Consider the following 18987-nt stretch of genomic DNA (forward strand, 5'->3'; position numbering starts at 1 on the left):
ATTTCTGTAGCACTACTTGGAAGTGAGGAGTGACCCAATTCGATCTTCCAGTTATTTGTAAAGACATCACTAAATGTTAGTCATGATTTGGGTGTGTCATATAAAATAGGAATAGATTGCAGGAGAGGAAATGATCATCAGCTGATATGAGGCCAGTTAGAACACAATGTGATTGAAGGGATTCGACAGGCCTACAGGAAACCTACCAATCCCCCTACAGGTGGTTAGTTTTATGTAAAACAGGTGAGTCGCTCCTGGCAAAGCAAGTTTAGCTCTGGGAGCTCATCCATAACACTTCAACAAGACTGCTGCTGGATTCCTTTTTTGAGTTTATGCAAAATAATTTTTCTGACTGGATTCCTTCACTGTCAATGCCTGAACAGGTGAAACTTGTCCTGCAGTTGGAAACAAGAGCAGCAGGAAAAGTTCACTGGTTTATGGGGTACGAACTTTCTGCTGCCGTTCAGAGTTTACCTCGAGTTCGTTTAAACATGATGCTCTCTAAAACGGTCCCAATTAGAATTGTAATCTTCAGCACACCTTAAGATGAGAACAAGTTTTTAAACATCAAATGGTTGATTTAACCTTTTTGTTACCGTCTCTTCCAGTGCAGAAACCTTTTGACAAGAAATTTGACTTCATAAGAGTTTAATGACGACAAGAGTCAGACATCATGTTGGAACACATGTGCACTTTATTGGGATTGTTTCGTCAGTGTACAGGTTGGCCCCACCGGTCTGGCACCCCATGTAACCCCATCATTAAGACCCCTAGCCCCATCACCCTGGGGATGAACCCTCCAACAGGAGTATGAACGAGGTCATGACTGGGTTTTGCATAACAAAAACAAAAAAAAAAAAAATTAACAGGACCAAGATATTTTTAAGGCTGAAAGTACAAAAAACCCAGACATAATTTACATACAAGCGATACTACAACCATGTTTAAGTATGCGCCAACCACTGGGCAGCCTTCACAGAGGCGAATACGTGTCTGAACAATGCAGTTAACATTTGGAATCATGTTCTGAACAATGCAGTTAACAAACATTTGGAATGACTCAAAGAAAACACAAAATGTACATTTTTTTAAGTCCCCAGATGCAACTGCAGAACCCTGGGGTGCTTTATCTTTTTAAACCTAGCCAAAAAAACATTACCTTCTCCTTCATCGTTCCAGTTTTAAAATCCTGAGTCAAGCGCCAAAAATAACTGAAGCCATGCCAATGAGTTGGTCATCTAGGCTCTGCGCCTGAGTGTATGAGAAATGTGTGGTGTGTATGTGTGGTTGTTTTGCACAGAGCTGAAGTTGTTGGGTGTTTGGTTGGGGAGGGGGGAAGAGGAACAGTCTGTTTAGAAGCATTTGCGGTGGACGATGGAGGGGCCGGACTCGTCGTACTCCTGCTTGCTGATCCACATCTGCTGGAAGGTGGACAGAGAGGCCAGGATGGAGCCTCCGATCCAGACAGAGTATTTACGCTCAGGTGGTGCGATGATCTGTAGGAGGCAAAGAGGTTAACTCATCAGGATCGAGACGCAACGTGTTCATGCAGGCATGCAAATAAAGAAGAGGCATGTCTGTTGGCTTATAACAGGTGGGCTCACCTTGATCTTCATGGTGGATGGGGCCAGGGCTGTGATTTCCTTCTGCATCCTGTCGGCGATGCCGGGGTACATGGTGGTACCACCAGACAGCACAGTGTTGGCGTACAGGTCCTTACGGATGTCGACGTCACACTTCATGATGCTGTTATAGGTGGTCTCATGGATTCCGCAGGACTCCATACCTGAGAGCAGAAGCAAAATGTTAAGACACATGTAGTTTCAAATAACTAGTTATCACACGTGGGGCTAACATTAAACATACCAAGGAAGGAAGGCTGGAAGAGAGCCTCTGGGCAACGGAACCTCTCATTGCCGATGGTGATGACCTGTCCGTCGGGAAGCTCGTAGCTCTTCTCCAGGGAGGAGGAGGAGGCAGCGGTGCTCATCTCCTGCTCAAAGTCCAGGGCGACGTAGCACAGCTTCTCCTTGATGTCACGAACGATTTCCCTCTCGGCTGTGGTGGTGAAGGAGTAGCCGCGCTCTGTCAGGATCTTCATGAGGTAGTCTGTGAGGTCACGGCCGGCCAAGTCCAGACGCAGGATGGCGTGGGGCAGGGCATAGCCTTCATAGATGGGAACTGTGTGGGTCACACCATCACCAGAGTCCATGACGATACCAGTTGTACGACCAGAGGCATACAGGGACAGCACAGCCTGGATGGCAACGTACATGGCGGGGGTGTTGAAGGTCTCGAACATGATCTGAAAGAGAACGGCATGTCAGTATTCAAGTCAGAAAAACGCTTAAGTCTCTTAACTGGTGGCCACTGCACTCACTACATGCATTAGCGTGAGGCTAGGATTGAAGTTAGTAGAACAAGAGGTGCAGAAAGTCAAAATCCCTTCACACTTGTGCATGTCAGATGTCTAATAGTGCTGATCTACTGATTCAGTTCAACAGAAACCAGTGCAGATAAAGGCACACAGTCAAGAGAGACCTGTTGATGAAAGCTCATCTTATAGGAGAAAAGTCCTGGAGGAAAGGGGAGGAATGAGCAAGTGAGAATGGAACGAAGGAAGACTAAAATAAGGAAATGAGGAAACGACTCAAGTAATCATCACTGTCCATCTGGCCATTAGGGCTTTGCTAAACTCAAGTTCCGTTACCTGGGTCATTTTCTCCCTGTTTGCTTTGGGGTTCAGGGGGGCCTCTGTGAGCAGGACGGGGTGCTCTTCTGGGGCAACTCTCAGCTCGTTGTAGAAGGTATGATGCCAGATCTTCTCCATGTCATCCCAGTTGGTCACAATACCGTGCTCAATGGGGTACTTGAGGGTCAGGATACCTCTCTTGCTCTGGGCTTCATCACCAACGTAGCTGTCCTTCTGGCCCATACCCACCATCACACCCTGAACAAGAGATCAGAAAGTGAGCAATAAATCAAATTGTAGATCTAGATAGCCAAAAGTATTGCATGTACTTCGGTACAATCAAAAGTTATGAAAATATAAGAGTTTAACTTTAAGTGCATTACAAGTAATATTAAATGGGTCATGATATTAAGTTGTATTAATGATCTGGACCGTAAATGGTAATTCAAATTAATGTTTACTTGTCTAATGTTCAACTAAGACACTCTAGTTCCACACACCTGATGCCTGGGGCGACCAACGATGGAGGGGAAGACAGCACGAGGGGCATCGTCTCCGGCAAAACCGGCTTTGCACATGCCGGATCCGTTGTCAACAACCAGTGCGGCGATTTCATCTTCCATGGCTGAACTGCAGAGAGAAAAACACAAAAGTTCAATTTATGAGTTCCACATCTGCCACCCAACACCTGCTTCCGCTTCCCACAAAGTCCCGTTATCCGGTGGTGCCAGTTCCCACTTGTGACCGCTAGGTGGAGCTCGCGTCGCAACATTCCGACAAAGCCAGACAAAACGTAGCGGCGCTGTTCTGTTATTACCATATAAGGACATGGCTGGTTTTTGAGCAGCTTTGCGGCTACCGGCGCCATGGCGCGCGGCCAGAGCACATCAAGCACAAGGACCATATGACACTATCAGAGACCCGGCGCCCAGCGACCACTCCCTCCATCGACAACGGTCAACTCCCTCTTTTGTAGCCTCCATTAAAACTGACGCTAAAACGCCCCAAAACGCTTTGCCCCAGTATCACTGCGTCACACTCGTCCGCAGCCGCTTCATTCATTACATACATCCTGCGGGACAACTTAATTACCCCAAATTCACCCTTCATCAAAATCAGTCATTCCAACTTCGAATTTCTCAAGAGTTTAAAAATAAAATACTTATGATGTATAAAAAAAAACCCTCTTGTTCGCTCATGTATAAGAAGTAACGGACCGGTGATCAATGGAGCCACGCCTATAGTACAAGAATGACTTAATCGTGGGGCTTTTTTTCAGTGACGTAAGACTATATGAATTCATAGGGATATTCAATTAAGCATTGATGCTTTAAGTAGGCCCCATTCTGAGCCCCTTGATTTTAAAAAAGGAAGCCTTAAATATTTGAATGTTAAAAAAAAAAAGACCAAAATATTAGATGGAAGAAATTCTATAAAAGATAACTACATAAATGTTGGTGCTGCGGGTCTGACAGATTGAATTAGCATAACGTAGCTAGCCTGTGTGCTAAAGTAGGTCACACCCCACCGCATCGGGCGCACAAAGAGCAGCCGGGATCCAGACGACCTCAACTCAAACCGCCTCCTTCGGAATAACCCGCCGGCGTTAAAAACTACAAGGCAACCGTGGAAAACAGCTAATGTTACACGAATGAGAGCGCTAGCGGTTAAAAGGAGGACCGTTCACACTGAACGAGGCGTCAAACCAAAAAGCCGGCTACATCCGAAAGCACCTGTGCGCCGCTCGTATAACGGTCCCCAGTCCTCACATCCGTTCAAACAGAGTTCCATTTCACACAAAGGTTCCGTTTTTGGTTTAACCATTTTACAAATCATTAGCTGGAGTAGTACATCAGTATGTGCCGGGACAAAGAACCTCGTGGTCCTCGACATTTTTCTTTAACAAAATTATAGATTTTAAATACAACCGTGTTAAAGCAACAAATAAATTTGCGCACGTTACTAAAGTAAGGAGCATGATTTACTCCAGTATTCTTACCTTTGGGTGGGGGGGCTTTTCGCTTTAAGGGAACCGGTTTGAGGCTAATGATATCCCGCACGAGCTGCTTGTGACGACGCTCAGAGTGAATCCGCTACTTGCGGGCGCGCAGCTTTTATACTCCGCCAGTTGCCCGACTCGAGCCATAAAAGGTAAACTTTCGGAATTGCGCCCTCTGATTGGTCCAGCATCATGCACTGGGGCACGTCGCGTGCACACTGGTGCGCTGGGCGCTCGCGATTTGAGAGCGAGAAAGAGGGGGAGAGAGAGTGAGGAGGGGGGCGGGGGGAGGGGGGGGGGCGATAATAGCAAAGGGCTGGAGAAAAAAGAAGGGACGGGATTGATGTTGGGAGGCCTGGCAAGATTAATCTCTTGCTATCCCGTTTTATATACGGGATAAATAATGTAGACACTTTCACATCGCTGGAAACGGATTCCCTGCACCTGTTCTGATTAGTTGGTGCATGAACTGAAATTATGGGTGAAAGAGGGGCTCCACCCTGCAAAAGACTGCACAGGCCCCACACTGTCCAAACTAGCCATACTCTCACTTCTTCTCTTTATTTCACTATTTGGTATTTCAGGCCTTACAGAGGGTGGGGTTGGGGGAGTAATGCTGATGTCACCGTCCAGTCTATTGTAAACCCAGTGGGAGTGCATCCCCCAGTCAAACACATGACAAACACAGGGTGGAGGAGCTGCCCTGCTGCAGGCTGGGGAAAGACTGAGTCTGTAGGCCACTCTGGCTCCGGACCGCTAGTGGATAACGCTCATTTATTTATTGGATATTTTATGCTTAGTGGTTATTATGCAAAAACATTCTTTCCGAACACTATTCCAATCCTATTCGGACGTGAAGTGCTTCGCTTCAGCTAAATATATTTTCTCATTTCCACTTCTTCAATCGATCCGCCACGCTTCTTGACAACCTTCTGGATGACCCCCATCGCCACGCCACAACTTCTCTTCTGAATTTACCACTTCCCCTTTTTGTCTCAGCGGTGTCACCACATGTCTTTTTTTTTTTTCTTCTCTTTCTCCACTTCCGTGTCTTGATTCATTCATGCCTTTGTCTTTAAATAGTACTTGTTCCTGTTCTGAATGGTTGATGTGACTTCTTCCAATTAGCTCAAACTCAACACTGCAGTGTGAAACATCGCTCATGTAATGCAATGCACAGAGAAGATGAAGATGTCTTTCTTATATAACTTATTTTTTATGAACACCATTTAATTGCAGTCATGCTCACAGAGAAATACTTGCAGAAATGGACTTTTTTTTTTAAGGTCAAAGGTCCATTGGGCCCACTTATTCATTGACAGACCTTTAAATGAAGTTAAAGCGCTAACCGAAATTATTCCTGCATGACCCATGTCCGATAAAAAGAATTTTATTCGTAATAATTTTAAATCCATCATCATTTTCTGTCATGGAGGCATGTAAAAATAAAAAGGTGGGTCCAGGTTATGATGACAACGTCTCTCAGTGTCTGCTGGACTGGTGTAAACAGGGATTGGCTAGAAAATATTTAATCTGGCCTCACGGGAGTTCTCCACAGGTTCACAGTGATTATTCTGTCTGCCATTGTTCCAGCCAAGTGTACTTTGATTCAGGTGGGGGGAAAAAAAAGGTTTATGGCATGACGTATTCTTAATTTACCTCTGAATAAAGAGTTGATGTTTATTTCTGGGGTACATTGTTAAATAATTGTTCAGTTAGCCTGGGTAAGCAGGACTTTGGACATGCATTTACGTGTGTGTGTGTGTGTGTGTGTGTATGCGTGTGTGTGCGTGTGTGCATGTGTGTGTGTGCGTGTGTGTGTGTGTGTGTGTGTGTGTGGACCACTGGTAGTAAGAGGATTCTGGTTGTCAACAATCTTCAGTGGGAATTTCTACTATCTGAGTGCTTAGAATACCGTCCCTGGAAAACTCCTCTCATGTGTCACAACAGTGTGTGTGTTAATGTGTGTGTGTATATATTTACACCCTGGATGCCAGTGACATGCAGACTCTCTGAACCTGAAGTGTGTTGCCAAGTTTCTCAGTGCAACAGAGACGCTTAATGATTTTTTTTTCCCCATCCACACAGAAGTTTATACAGAAGCCCTTGAGGTGTTGTGTCTTACGCCCGTCACCATGAGTTCCAGTTGTCAAAATAGACCACTTGTCAAACTAAGTGACGCTTTAACGAGAGCAACAAGTACAAGGTCTGGGTTTAAACCTGTCATATACTCAGGGGAAGCGAGGGAGGTCCTGGAAATAATCGTAACTCCTGTAGCCTCTGGCCAAAACACCTTGTCTGTATGTGTCTGAATAAAGCTGTTCAGCAGCTTGCCTGATCCGCCACCTGTGGAAGCCAATTCAGTTGGTACAAAGGTTTTCAGCCAGCTGAATTGTTAAGCTTTCAATGTGCATTTTCACCGCTCATCTCGTTCTTGTATGGGGTACAGGAGGCCAAGGCCTCAGACTGATATATTACGTGTCATGCATGGCTCTGGTTGGTAGTTCTCATTAGTGGGTCTGGATTATCATCCAGGGGCCTCCAGTGGCAGAGATCTCCTGATTTTAAGCCTCATGTTCTTGTCAAAGTGACTCATCCGGTGACTTCTACATTTGAAGGCCACACGGCACAAACAGATTTCATAACATCTGTCAAGGAGGTGATGTTTTTGCTAGCAGTGATTTGTTTATCTGTCTGTATTTTAGCAGGATTACACAAAGTCCTCTTAAAACTTGTTTTCAAGGTTGTGTCTTTACTTCAAGACAAGTCATCATTAAAACCTGCAGTGGATTCAGATAAAGGCTGGATGCTGGGATGTTTTTTGATCTTCTTTAGCAATGCATAGAAGTTGGCTTTTATGGTTGAGGGGGTCGAATTATCATGGGATTGTTGCGTCTAAGCGTTATGACATTATGGGAAAAGTGAGCTACCTTGACAGTGGTTTCTAACAAAAGTATTCTCCACAATGTAATAATTTATTACCTTACAGAAATCGTTCATCATTGTTTGTAATACCTCAAAGGAAATGTTGGATATTTCTTGCCAAAACCAAGATAAAAAGATTGATTCAGCTGTTGTAAGCTTAGTTTAGCTCAGCACAAATACTAAAAAGAGGTGGAAACAGCTAGCCTGGACACACCTAAAGGTATGTTGTTGATAGTAGCCCACTGACATCAATCATTTATTCAATGCGAATGGGAACACCACATAAAAATGAGAAATAACCATTTTGTCTTGTACTGAATTATTTCCTGGACAGCACCAGTTTCCAGTTGGCGCACTAAGAAGAGAGATTCACATGCCTCATCTTCCGAGGGGATGATTTCATCAGACAGATTTTATGATTCAACAAACCCGTGCTAGACTTCACCCTTTGTGCCCACCCAAGATAAAATGCTGTTATTTTTGGGGACAACTGTGATCGTTCACATCTTCTCATCTAAGGTACAATAATAACATGACGAGTATCAGGGAATGAATGTGAACACGTGTTCCCAGTATTTGTGGTACATTGTGGCTATCAGTATTAAATCATTATGTGTTTCGCACCTGCAGCAGCTTTGATTTGTATAACATGAGAAAACAGCAGGCGAACACTTTAACTTTTTGCCGTTTACACACTGAAGTCAGGTCTCATTGTTGCCATGTGATCAGTAAATCATTCATAAACTGACCACCGCCACATGTGTGTGTCAAAGTTTATGGAACTTGAAATTACAGCAGCTGATCATAAACAAATGCTATCTTTGATGACCGTGTACCTATGACTATTTCAATCCTCAGAGATAAGCTTAACAATATACGATCTCAGACTCCATGTAGGGTGTGGGTGTGTGTGTGTGTGTGTGTGTGTGAGAGAGACAGTGTGTTTGACTGATCTGTCTCCTCACTGCCCTGAAATTTCAACTATATGACAGAAATTCTCATTTCAATAAGAGCTGTCTGTGGAGTCTCAGTGTTTACTGGTGAATTGAGGCTGTTGTGACACCCTCGCGTGACGTCATTAGGGTTTTTCTTCAAATAAGGTGACGGGCCGGGAGCTGCCCCAAAGAACAAACAGTTCGTTCTGCAGCTTTGCCACTCCCTACACTAAAGCTATCCCACCATGACTTCCTGTGCCTTTAATGAGTAGAGATGCCACAAGTTTCTCTTCGCTGTCAATCTAAGGCAATCATTTACAAATCAGCTCCTTCTCTCTCGTCTCTATCTGCATTTATGGCCGATCCTCATCTTTATGCTCAAACTCTTATCATGTAGGCTTTAGTATTTTGTACCCATTAACAAAGGCATTTTGGTGTGTGTGTGTGTGTGTGTGTGTGTGTTTGCTGCTTTGTGGGGGAGGGGAGGGAACCATGAAGCCTAATGGGTATTGCTGGACATAGAGTGAACACTATATCTATTATCCACACGCACACACACACACACACACACACGTGCGCACGCGTGCACACACAAACACACACACATACACACACCGTTCAACATTTTCTACCTTGACTCTAACTGCGACTCCCTCCAAGGCTGCGGCTCAATACAAAAAACATTAGTCGCAATTAGTTTAGTGAGGTAAGGCATGAGTGGAGTGAAGATGTTGATGGAGACAAAAGAGGAGGATGATGGGAAATGTATGATGTCATGTTGGAAATTTATCTCTTGTGTCATGTGTGTAACAGGTCCTAGTTTGTGTCTTTAATATGTAAAATAATCAAACTTCTAAAACAATCAGTGTGAATTTCAGATAGATGCCTTTTTTTTTTATTGTTGTTGCATTCATGGGAAACTTGGGAAACTCAATGTAGGAATTTAGAACATCCAAAAAAGCATCCTCATGTGATCAACACAGAAAACAATATGGATGATTTGGCCTTATCAATAAATCACATTAAGATGAGTAAATCTCTTGTGGACTAATGGGAAAATGTTTTTATTACAGATGTTTTTATGTTTTATGCTGAGGGCTACTCTCCTTACTTTTGAGGACTCAAACACGAACAATCACAACTTCATTCATTTCAAAGACAAGATGATTGGAATAACTATTAATACAAGAAATAGTAATACAGCATGGGATCCCTGTTAAAGGTCGTTTCTGAACTTGTTTCTTTTTTATCATGTTAAACAAACAAGTAGTTTTATATTCAGGCTGTTCCCAGTCTTTATGCTGAACTATGCTAAATGGCTGCTAAAGTCCAAATATTTAACCCACACTTTAAAAAGGTGGTTTATCTTTTGATGCAGTAGCATATTTTATTTGCTTCAACTTCCATTATCATCTTTCCTCATTCATCCGTTCTCCCATCATGCTCAGCGTTTCCATCCTCGCCCCCACCCCCTCTGTTCAGCCTTTGTCGCCTGTTGAGCCTGTTTAAAAGTGACTGGCTGACCAATTGTTTGCCATCTGTGTCTGGTCATCGTTTCAGAGAGGGAAGCCCCCATTCACTGCTCTCCCCTTATCCCCTTTCTGCCTCACGCCCCCCAGCTTTGTGCCCCCCCACACCCACTCCAATGATACAGCCAATAGATGAGTTGTTTGCATCGTCATTGATCCCTGGGTCGCTGTGGTGACTCCATGGCACAGGCCAGTTACCAGCTGTGTGTGTCTGTGTGTGTCTGTGTGTGTGTGTGTGTGTGTGTGTGTGTGTGTGTGTGTGTGTGTGTGTGTGTGTGTGTGTGTGTGTATGTGTGTGTGTGCGTGTGCGTGTTGTGCTTGCCAGCTGGCCTGTTCTTACTCCAATTGGATTAGCTTCCCATTTACAGCCCAAATGGTTTCTTAACTCCAACCCCCACTTCTTGCACACACACACACACAAACACACACACACACACACACACACACGCACACACACACACACACACACACACACACACACACACACATACTGGCCACACCCTATCCTACCAGTATCTTCTGTCATTCCTCGTGATATAAAATTCTTAAAAATTGTTTCCCAACTGTTTTCTTGCGTGTTTTGTCCACAGATGTGTGCGTCCACAGCAACAGGAGCTTTGTGGATTACAAAGCATATATTGTTACTCAGATGAAACACATTTTAGTTGACTAACAGGCTTAGCATTTCCTGTCATAAATCTATGTCACAGCTCATGGTGGTGTCACTCCAGCGAGCCGAGAGGAGCCTTAAACAAATGAGATTATTTACAACGGCTACAAACAAATGCCAAACGTCTTCTTATAATAACTGATCCAAGTCTGAAGCAATGCGAGTAAATCTCTGTGCTCATTGATAATCATGTGATTATTGGAGGTGAATCTGGTGATCATGAAACGTTTGACCCAGTTTTCAGACTTCTTTAGCGGTTGAACTAATCTAATAACCACATGCATAGCTCGGGGCTGGTAGTTGTTTTTTCCTCTTTGTCGTGATCACACACATGGCATTATGTCCTTTCTTCTTCTTTTTCCCTTCCACTTCCTGCACTTCCTGTCTTCTACCTGGTGCTGTGTCCTCTTATTGACCAAAGATAGAAACTGAAGAACCATTTCTCACTTTGTTGTTCCAACCAGATAATGATGACTGCTGTCATCACCACAACCAGGAGTATTTAAGGGAGAATAGATTAGCCTGAACACTAAACCCTAACCCCTGATAACCCTAATAATAATAATTAAAAAAATAAAATAAAATAAAAAAATAAAAAAATAATAAAATAATAATAATAATACAAAAAATGCACAAAAAAAAGTTAAAAACAAAAAAGAGATCTAGACATTGCGGTGAGACATGACTGACATCAGAATTATGTCAGTCCACTTGTACCACTTGATGACTAAAAGAATGTCCTGCAAGTCCTTCTGATGACTAAATTTAATTGCATGCTTATCTTTGCTTCCGTCATCTGTAAATTCTTCACAGTACGGATGGAGGCCTCTCCCAGTCCATATTTGTCCTAGGGAACACACTTTTCTTATCACTGAACCACTATATAAAGAAATGTCAGCCCTGACTTCATCTACAGACAAACTGAGGAGTTTACAGCAAAGACAGAAGCGTGTGCTGAAGTGTGGAGTAACTTCTAAATCCTCTTTATTAACCCCCCATGTGGTGATGGTGAACACAGGAAAGCTTAGCTATCCTCAGCCATCTGTTTCTGTCTGGTGGGTGGGTCCAGCTGCCCTGATTGGGCCGTTTCATAAACTACTAGCCCTCTGATTGGCCAATTCTGGGGGATTCTATCCTGTCGTCTGGCATAGGCCCTGCTTTCACTTCCTGATCTTCCTTTCTGTGCTGCTACCCCCTCAGCTGTAGCTGGTGTGTAGTGAGAGAGGTCATCCGCCCACATGAACGCTGGTGGACTTTGGTCTGCAGTCAGCGGCGTTAGCGCTCTGCTTTCCTTACATAACACCACCGGCTGCCATGCAGACATGATTTCTGTCGCACTTTCTCCATCATCTTTTCTTTGTATCATCAGAGTGTGAGCAAAATGTTAATGCAAGAGGCTTCATACCTCTCCTCTCCTCTCCTCTCCTCTCCTCTGCATAGTAACTGAGGACCCACCCTCTTCTTTTTCCACTGAAAACCACTTCACTGAGGTGCTTAGCGTACATCCTAGAGCCCCCAATTCACAATAAAGTTTGCATCTACCGTTTTTTGTGCCAAAATATATTTTTTTTTGCTGTAAGCCAGCGAGCCGCATTTTGTGTGTGTGTGTGTGTGTGTGTGTGTGTGTGTGTGTGTGTGTGTGTGTGTGTGTGTGTGTGTGTGTGTCTGCTGGTGGGACATATTGTTTTGCATGGTGCAATGCAATTCATTTCTGTTTGCAGTTCCCACCCTTCTCACATCTCATCCTCACTGTTTGAATGACCACCTCCTCAGCGGTGATTGGTTGCCGGCAGCTGCCATATAAGGGCATAGGCCAGCAACAGAGGCAGGAAGTGGTGTAAAGAGGATGTGGAGAGCCGGCTATTGGAGACCGGCATCAGGGAATGTGCAGCCTACAGAGAATTCACAAGGCTGCCACACCTTTCCTTCAATCCTTCTCAGTCTTTTTTTGAGCTCACTTCATATCGGATGTTTTTTTGGACGTAATTCTCTTCCTTTTTTTTGTTTACTCATTCCTCTTATTGACAATCACCATCCTCTCTTGTGTTCTACTCGTCCTGTCTTCCTCCCCTGCTTCTGCAGAGCACATTCAAGGGCTGCTGTCACCCTTTAGCAGGAGCTGCTGTGCTTATAAGCATGCTTATAAGCATGCTTATAAGCATGCTTGGAGTGTGACTAGAAGCCTCTAAATTGCTCTGGGCAGCAATCCTTCAGCTTAGTGAAGCACACTAGCTTTACTTTACAGCTAAGGCCGGTTAAAGTCCAAACAGAGCTACGAGCAAGACATGAAGGGAGAGAATTCATGATCAAACATTTACACATTCTAGGCATTATTATCTGTGGATTCTATTGTTTTAAGGCTCAAAATTTGTACTTTTGACAGTGTTAGACAAAAATAAGCAATAACTTCTGTTCTTTACTTTCTAGAATTTTCAAGATCTAGTTATGCGCAAGACACAGGAAAAAGCTAGAACACAGCAGACAGATAACACGTCCCATCTGACCTGATAACGGCTCACGGTAAATGTTGGGAAATAAATGAATCTCTCGAGTTAAAGGTTTTATGAAGCCCGAGTCTGCAGACAGTTAGCTAGAAGCACAGATGATGATTGGACTGATGTCCATTGTCCAGATGTTCTCCTTCTGACACCCACCAAGGTTTTTTCCTGTTTCCTCTGCACAGCGGTAGACCAGCTGCTTCCTAGTATTTTCAGATTTTAAGCTAAACTAAACAGCTGCGAGGTTAGCTTCATATTTGCTGCACAGACATGAAGTTTTTGTCACGTCCCTCATCAAATTGCTTTAACAGAACAGATGAGATATGAAGTACTCATACTCATTATTAGGCTTTTTTATATATAATTTTAGATGCATGCTCGATTATCATTACTCTTGAGGGAAAAGCTGCCAGCTCACATCTCTGTGGGCTTGTTTGTGTTTGTGTAGCAGGAGTGTGTGAGGCATTTAGCCATACACTTACATGCATTCTTTGAATGTGTGGTTATGTGTGTGTATTTGTTGACTGGGGATTTTATTATTGAGGCCACACCCTCCTCTTAATGCTGGCATCCATAAAAGGAAATCTTTAAGGTTGTCACATGACAACAATCTGAAGAATGCGAGTCCAGTCACATGGGAGACCTTCTCAAGAGAAATTAGCCTCACCCCACGAGGATTGTCAAATTATGTGTGTGTTCTTGTGTGTGTTCTAAGAGCCTACAGTACTGCCATGTGTGTATCAAAGTGTCAGCATTGATGAGGGTACATTTCATGAAGCAGGTTTAGTGGAAATCCTGTTTAACCTGAAATGAGGGAAACCCAGGGTTTCCGGTTTCACAAAATGATGTAACTGAACCTGTGGGTTTGTTACCATAGTAACAGACTCTCTGGAGCTACTGTAACCTGGTCGGGAGCAGGTTTTACTCCAGAAACCAGGGTTTTGAAATAGTTCATGGAACAAAAACGAAAACCAGAAACTTTTTGAATTTTGCCAGGAACTGACAAAACCTAAAGCTTCATATTTTTTTAATGTTCTGGACCTGAATCGGTTATTCAAAATAATAGTAACCGGTTAATACTGTTGTTTCTTGTTTTTTAAAAAAATATATGACCTCATGCTTCTCAATGCGTGATGAGAGCAAAGAGGAGTCGAGACAGAGCACCATCAGACAAAAGGCCGTTTCCCAGTCTCTTTATATAAATAACAGCTAAACACTCAAGTCTGTCAATCTAAAAAAAACCGTTTGATTTTTTAATTTATTTTTATTTTATTTTATATACTGTAATAACCCCTGAAGGAAAATTAATAGACATTGGTGATTTAGACAATTTAATAGAGAATGATTTAGACATTTACCCATTGGCTGCAGCCAGTTTCAGAGCAGAATTTTCCAGACTCTCCTCTGAAACTTTGTTGTTTACTATTTTATATTTACAATTAACGTTATTAACCGGTTATGGAACTATTTTTTTTCCTCTCAAGTTCAGTTACGTCAATTCTTGTGTGCAACGTAAAACCGGAAACGTTAAAATGCTGTTTCTGTTCGGAACGGACCGATTGGTGAAACTTTCTGGATCAAAGCTCTGCCGGAAACCAGGGGTTCCTCTGACTCCGCCCCCTTCAGCGGCCGCTCATGTTTCACTTCCGGGTTCCCTTGGACGGACATTTTCAGTGAAGTTCGGTTTGATCATTGACAATTGATTAATTAATTAATTAATTAATTTAATTTGAAATGATATTCTCTCAATTAAATTGTGCTGCAACCCCAGACTTGGATTAGTAATTTAATTTTTTTTTTTTAAGTAATTGTCTGCATTTACCATCAATGCAGACGACATAAAAATAAAAAAAAAAGAAATTAAAATTACTAATCGAAGTCTGGGGTTGCGGGATGTCATTAAGGGAATATTCCCATGAAGGCTCCTCACATAATGAAACTGAGGTGAATAGGAGGTTCACTCACAGCATAAATGTGCAGGTACAAGTATACTGACTACTGTTTCAACATGTTAGAGACTACATCACAGATAAACTAACATCCATCCACATCATGTGTGACGCTGCAGTTGTGATGTGGAGGTTGGGTGTTCTGGGTCGGCTCCCGACTGACGGCTGTATGTGTGGAGAGTCTTACCTGAGCAGCAGACTGTTGGTTGTAGATAGTTTTAAGGTTTGCAACAACTGACTGATTTCCATCCCTGAACCCTCTCTTATATACACTTTACATCAAAGGAGACTTTGATGGCTTTGAGACTTTAATGGCTTTCATCTAGAGGACGGGCAACTGGGGCTGCTGACCCCCAACACTGAACCAGCCCCCCCCCCCCCCCAACATTCCTCTTGCTCTACTGTAAGAGACAGGACTATGTTGTGGTATATTCCTGATGTGTGTATTTTGTGGAATACTATTCCTTGTGTGTGAACTGAAAGCCATAAAACACACTTTCTTACTTCAGAAAGCAGAAACCACCGTGTGGGCTGCAGCTGCAGCTGATATACTTCAATGCATAAATACTCCATTATATGCATGTCTACAGGCCCTTTGTGGGAGTGTGTGTGTCTGTGTGTGTGCGCGTGCGCGTGCCACGGCCTATATGTTTGTTTAATATTTCAAATGAATAAGAATTTCTCCACTGGGGATTAATAAAGTAACTTAAATCTTAAAATCCTAAGTTGTCTATTAATTGCAATTCATGTTAACTGCGTGTCTGATAAGGTTTTCAAGGTTTTAAAAGAATCAACAACCCTCTACGAGCCTTTCTTTTGTTCATTGGTGATGAAAGTTACAATACATACCTGTTGCATGTGGACACTTTTGTTAAAAATTGAAAAACAGGTTTTGGGTTCTACTGCAAAACACTAAAGGTGTTTGAAACAGACTGAATCTGTTCCCAGAGCCTCCTTTTCACCTTGTTGAGCATCAGGCCAATGTAATGACACGTTCTTGAGGTAGGGGGCGCCCTTTAGTTCAATATGTAGAGCCATGTTCTACACGGGCTGAGTTCTTTTTTTCCACCTGGAACCTTTTGGCTCTAGTCTTCTTTTCCTGTCCCTCCCAGTTTTGCTGTTACATCTTCAGTTGTTCCCCACACAAAGACCTAAACTCCAGAAGAAAGGTAGTACGGTACTTATAAGTGATAACAGGTCAAGACGTTAAACTATCATTAGACTATTTCATGTTCTCATTTAGCAACTGGTTTTTAACTACACAGAAAATATGAGTCTTTCCCCCCCCCAAATAACTGGAGCAAGTTTCTGTTTTAGACATTTATTGTTTCCTGAGTTTAGGATTTAAACATCAGTACCGTGTCCATGACGTTCCCTACTCACTATCTTAAAATAACAGCATTAACCCTCAAAAACACACTCCCTCACAAACGTTGTTGTCACAGACCTACTTTCAGCTAAAGACTGATTTTTAGCAACTTTTAATGTGAGATTTCAAGGTTTTTACAGCTTAATAAGGTTCATATTTTTTACAAGACTGCACACATTCATGCTAACATATGTAATGATATGAACTGTGCAGGGATTTAGACAAACGATTGTGACAAAATAAGATTTTCACCTGATGTTGGTGCCAAATTAAAAAAAAAATAGAACTTACAATATTTTTTTAATCCTTAGGGTAGTGCGACTGCTAACAAGTTGCCCCATCCCCAACATGTATTTAAGGGTAAAGGTGAAACACTTGATCTGCTGGTGGTCATAGAATAAAAATTAAGCGACTATTTTGGGACTGCCAATGTAGTGAAAATGGCACATTAATATCTGAACCTAATGTCATATATGCTATAAATCCAATAGTTAAGGAAAGATTTCATCAAAATCCAAAATGTCATCTTGACCTGTACAAAAGGAAATTCAGGGATCACATAAGTCATGAGAATCCAGCCACTAATCTGCCTGATCTGCCAGCTGGCTATGGGCAAGAGGCGGGGTACACACTGGATGAGACGCCAGCCCATCCTGGGGCCACACAGAACACCAAGAATTAATGAAGACATAAAAAGCTAAATGAAAGTATATCCTCTTTCTGAACTGTCTCAGGAAATTAATGACCAGATTCTAATTTAGGCTGTTTGTCTGTACATGACCTCTACTGACTCAGTACATTCCCATCATTGACCCCCCACCCCCAAGGTTTTTAGAGGAAATGGAAAAAGTTAGAGTGAATGGGGTGAGAGTTGAGGGTAATGGGCCTTAAATACAGGAAAAAGAGGAGATTCGGATTCAACTGGATTCATTCAGGACCCCTCTATAACTCCTCCTCCAGCCCAGAGCCCTCACTCCTCCCGACCCCACCCCTCTGTCTTCACTAGCCTAACACACACACACACACACACACACACACACACACACACACACACACACACACACACACACACACACACACACACACACACACACACACACACACACACACACACACACACACACACACACACACCCCAGAGGAAACAGGAGGTGATGTAATGGTTGACATCTTCCTCAGGAACGCTCACCAGACTGATCCTCCTCTCATTTTCTAGATCTGCCCCTCGTTTTACTCCTTTGCTCCTGTCCTCGACTTGAGTAAGTTCCACTGGGATGACAGCTAACTCCACATGTGTGTGTGTGTGTGTGTGTGTGTGTGTGTGTGTGTGTGTGTGCGCGCGTGTGTGTGATGAGTAACAAGCCTGTTGGGAATCGTTTCCATATAAAACACCCCCTTTCCTTCTTTCCCTCTTTGTCACACTCTCTTTGCCTTCTGTCCTGCTGCATTGACCATCTGATTACACCAGATGTGACCTTGCCTCACTATCGTTTCCTCATCGCACATGTTGGGGAAAAAGTGGGAATTCTGGTTTCAAAGAACTGGCTCATCATGTGTGTCATTGGATGAGAATATTTGGTAAGAAAAGCTTAATACAGACAGAAACAAAGGATAAAATCATAGATATTAGCAGAATATTTGTCTGTGCTTTAATGTGTCTGAATGCAAGTGTAAATGTGAACGTGTTGCACTGGGATTCCCCGAGCGGTGGGATTCAGTCAAACCCCAAAATGTAGGTCAAGAGGCACCGCATTTTCTTTGTTGCATAACCACACACACACACACACACACACACACACACACACACACACACACACACACACACACACACACACACACACACACACACACACACACACACACACACACACACACACACACACACACACACACATGTGCAGCTGTATCCTGTGTTAACCAAGAACAGGCTGAGTATGCTGATGCACAGGGAGGACATTCAGTACAAGCAACTGTAAAAGCTCTTTATGGAGCCTGCAGTCGCAGCTCTTCCCTCCACAGAGCGATATGAACTCAGTGTGAGTAGAGCACAGCTATAAGACCATTACAGGTGGATAACCTGCTGCTCAGTCATTGGCTGAGGCCTGCAGGTAATCACCTGAACTGGATTGCCTTTTAAGGAGACTCTACTCTCAGATCTGCCGTTAATCCTTCATTCAGTTCTGCTACACAGCTCCTTCCATGAATCCGATTACACATGTTCCTCTTCTCTTTGAACACTTTCTTCTTTTTTCCTACAAGTTGTTTTTGGACCAACTCTCTGTTCACCCTGTTAAAACACAAAGTTTATGGGATAATGGAAAAAATAACTGGAAAGGCAAGAGGGAGGGTGATGGGGTGACTGAGAGACATAGTTACACCTTTGTTGGCGCATCTGATTGTAAGCTGATAACCTGGAACGTA

The 18987-nt window shown here is 43.1% G+C and overlaps 1 protein-coding gene across 1 annotated transcript; it reads right to left on the minus strand.

The window, feature by feature from the left end:
* Positions 1-671: 671 nt before the first annotated feature.
* On the minus strand, positions 672-4849 carry actb2 (actin, beta 2). Its single transcript, XM_068337295.1, has 6 exons — positions 4692-4849; positions 3193-3322; positions 2711-2950; positions 1867-2305; positions 1605-1786; positions 672-1496 (listed from the first exon to the last, which is right to left on the minus strand). The coding sequence occupies exons 2-6, from the start codon at positions 3313-3315 to the stop codon at positions 1353-1355; spliced, it is 1128 nt and encodes a 375-aa protein (XP_068193396.1). The 5' UTR covers positions 3316-3322; positions 4692-4849; the 3' UTR covers positions 672-1352.
* Between the last annotated feature and the right edge of the window lie 14138 nt (positions 4850-18987).

The sequence above is a fragment of the Antennarius striatus genome, chromosome 16, assembly GCF_040054535.1.
Source record: "Antennarius striatus isolate MH-2024 chromosome 16, ASM4005453v1, whole genome shotgun sequence".
NCBI lineage: Eukaryota > Metazoa > Chordata > Actinopteri > Lophiiformes > Antennariidae > Antennarius > Antennarius striatus.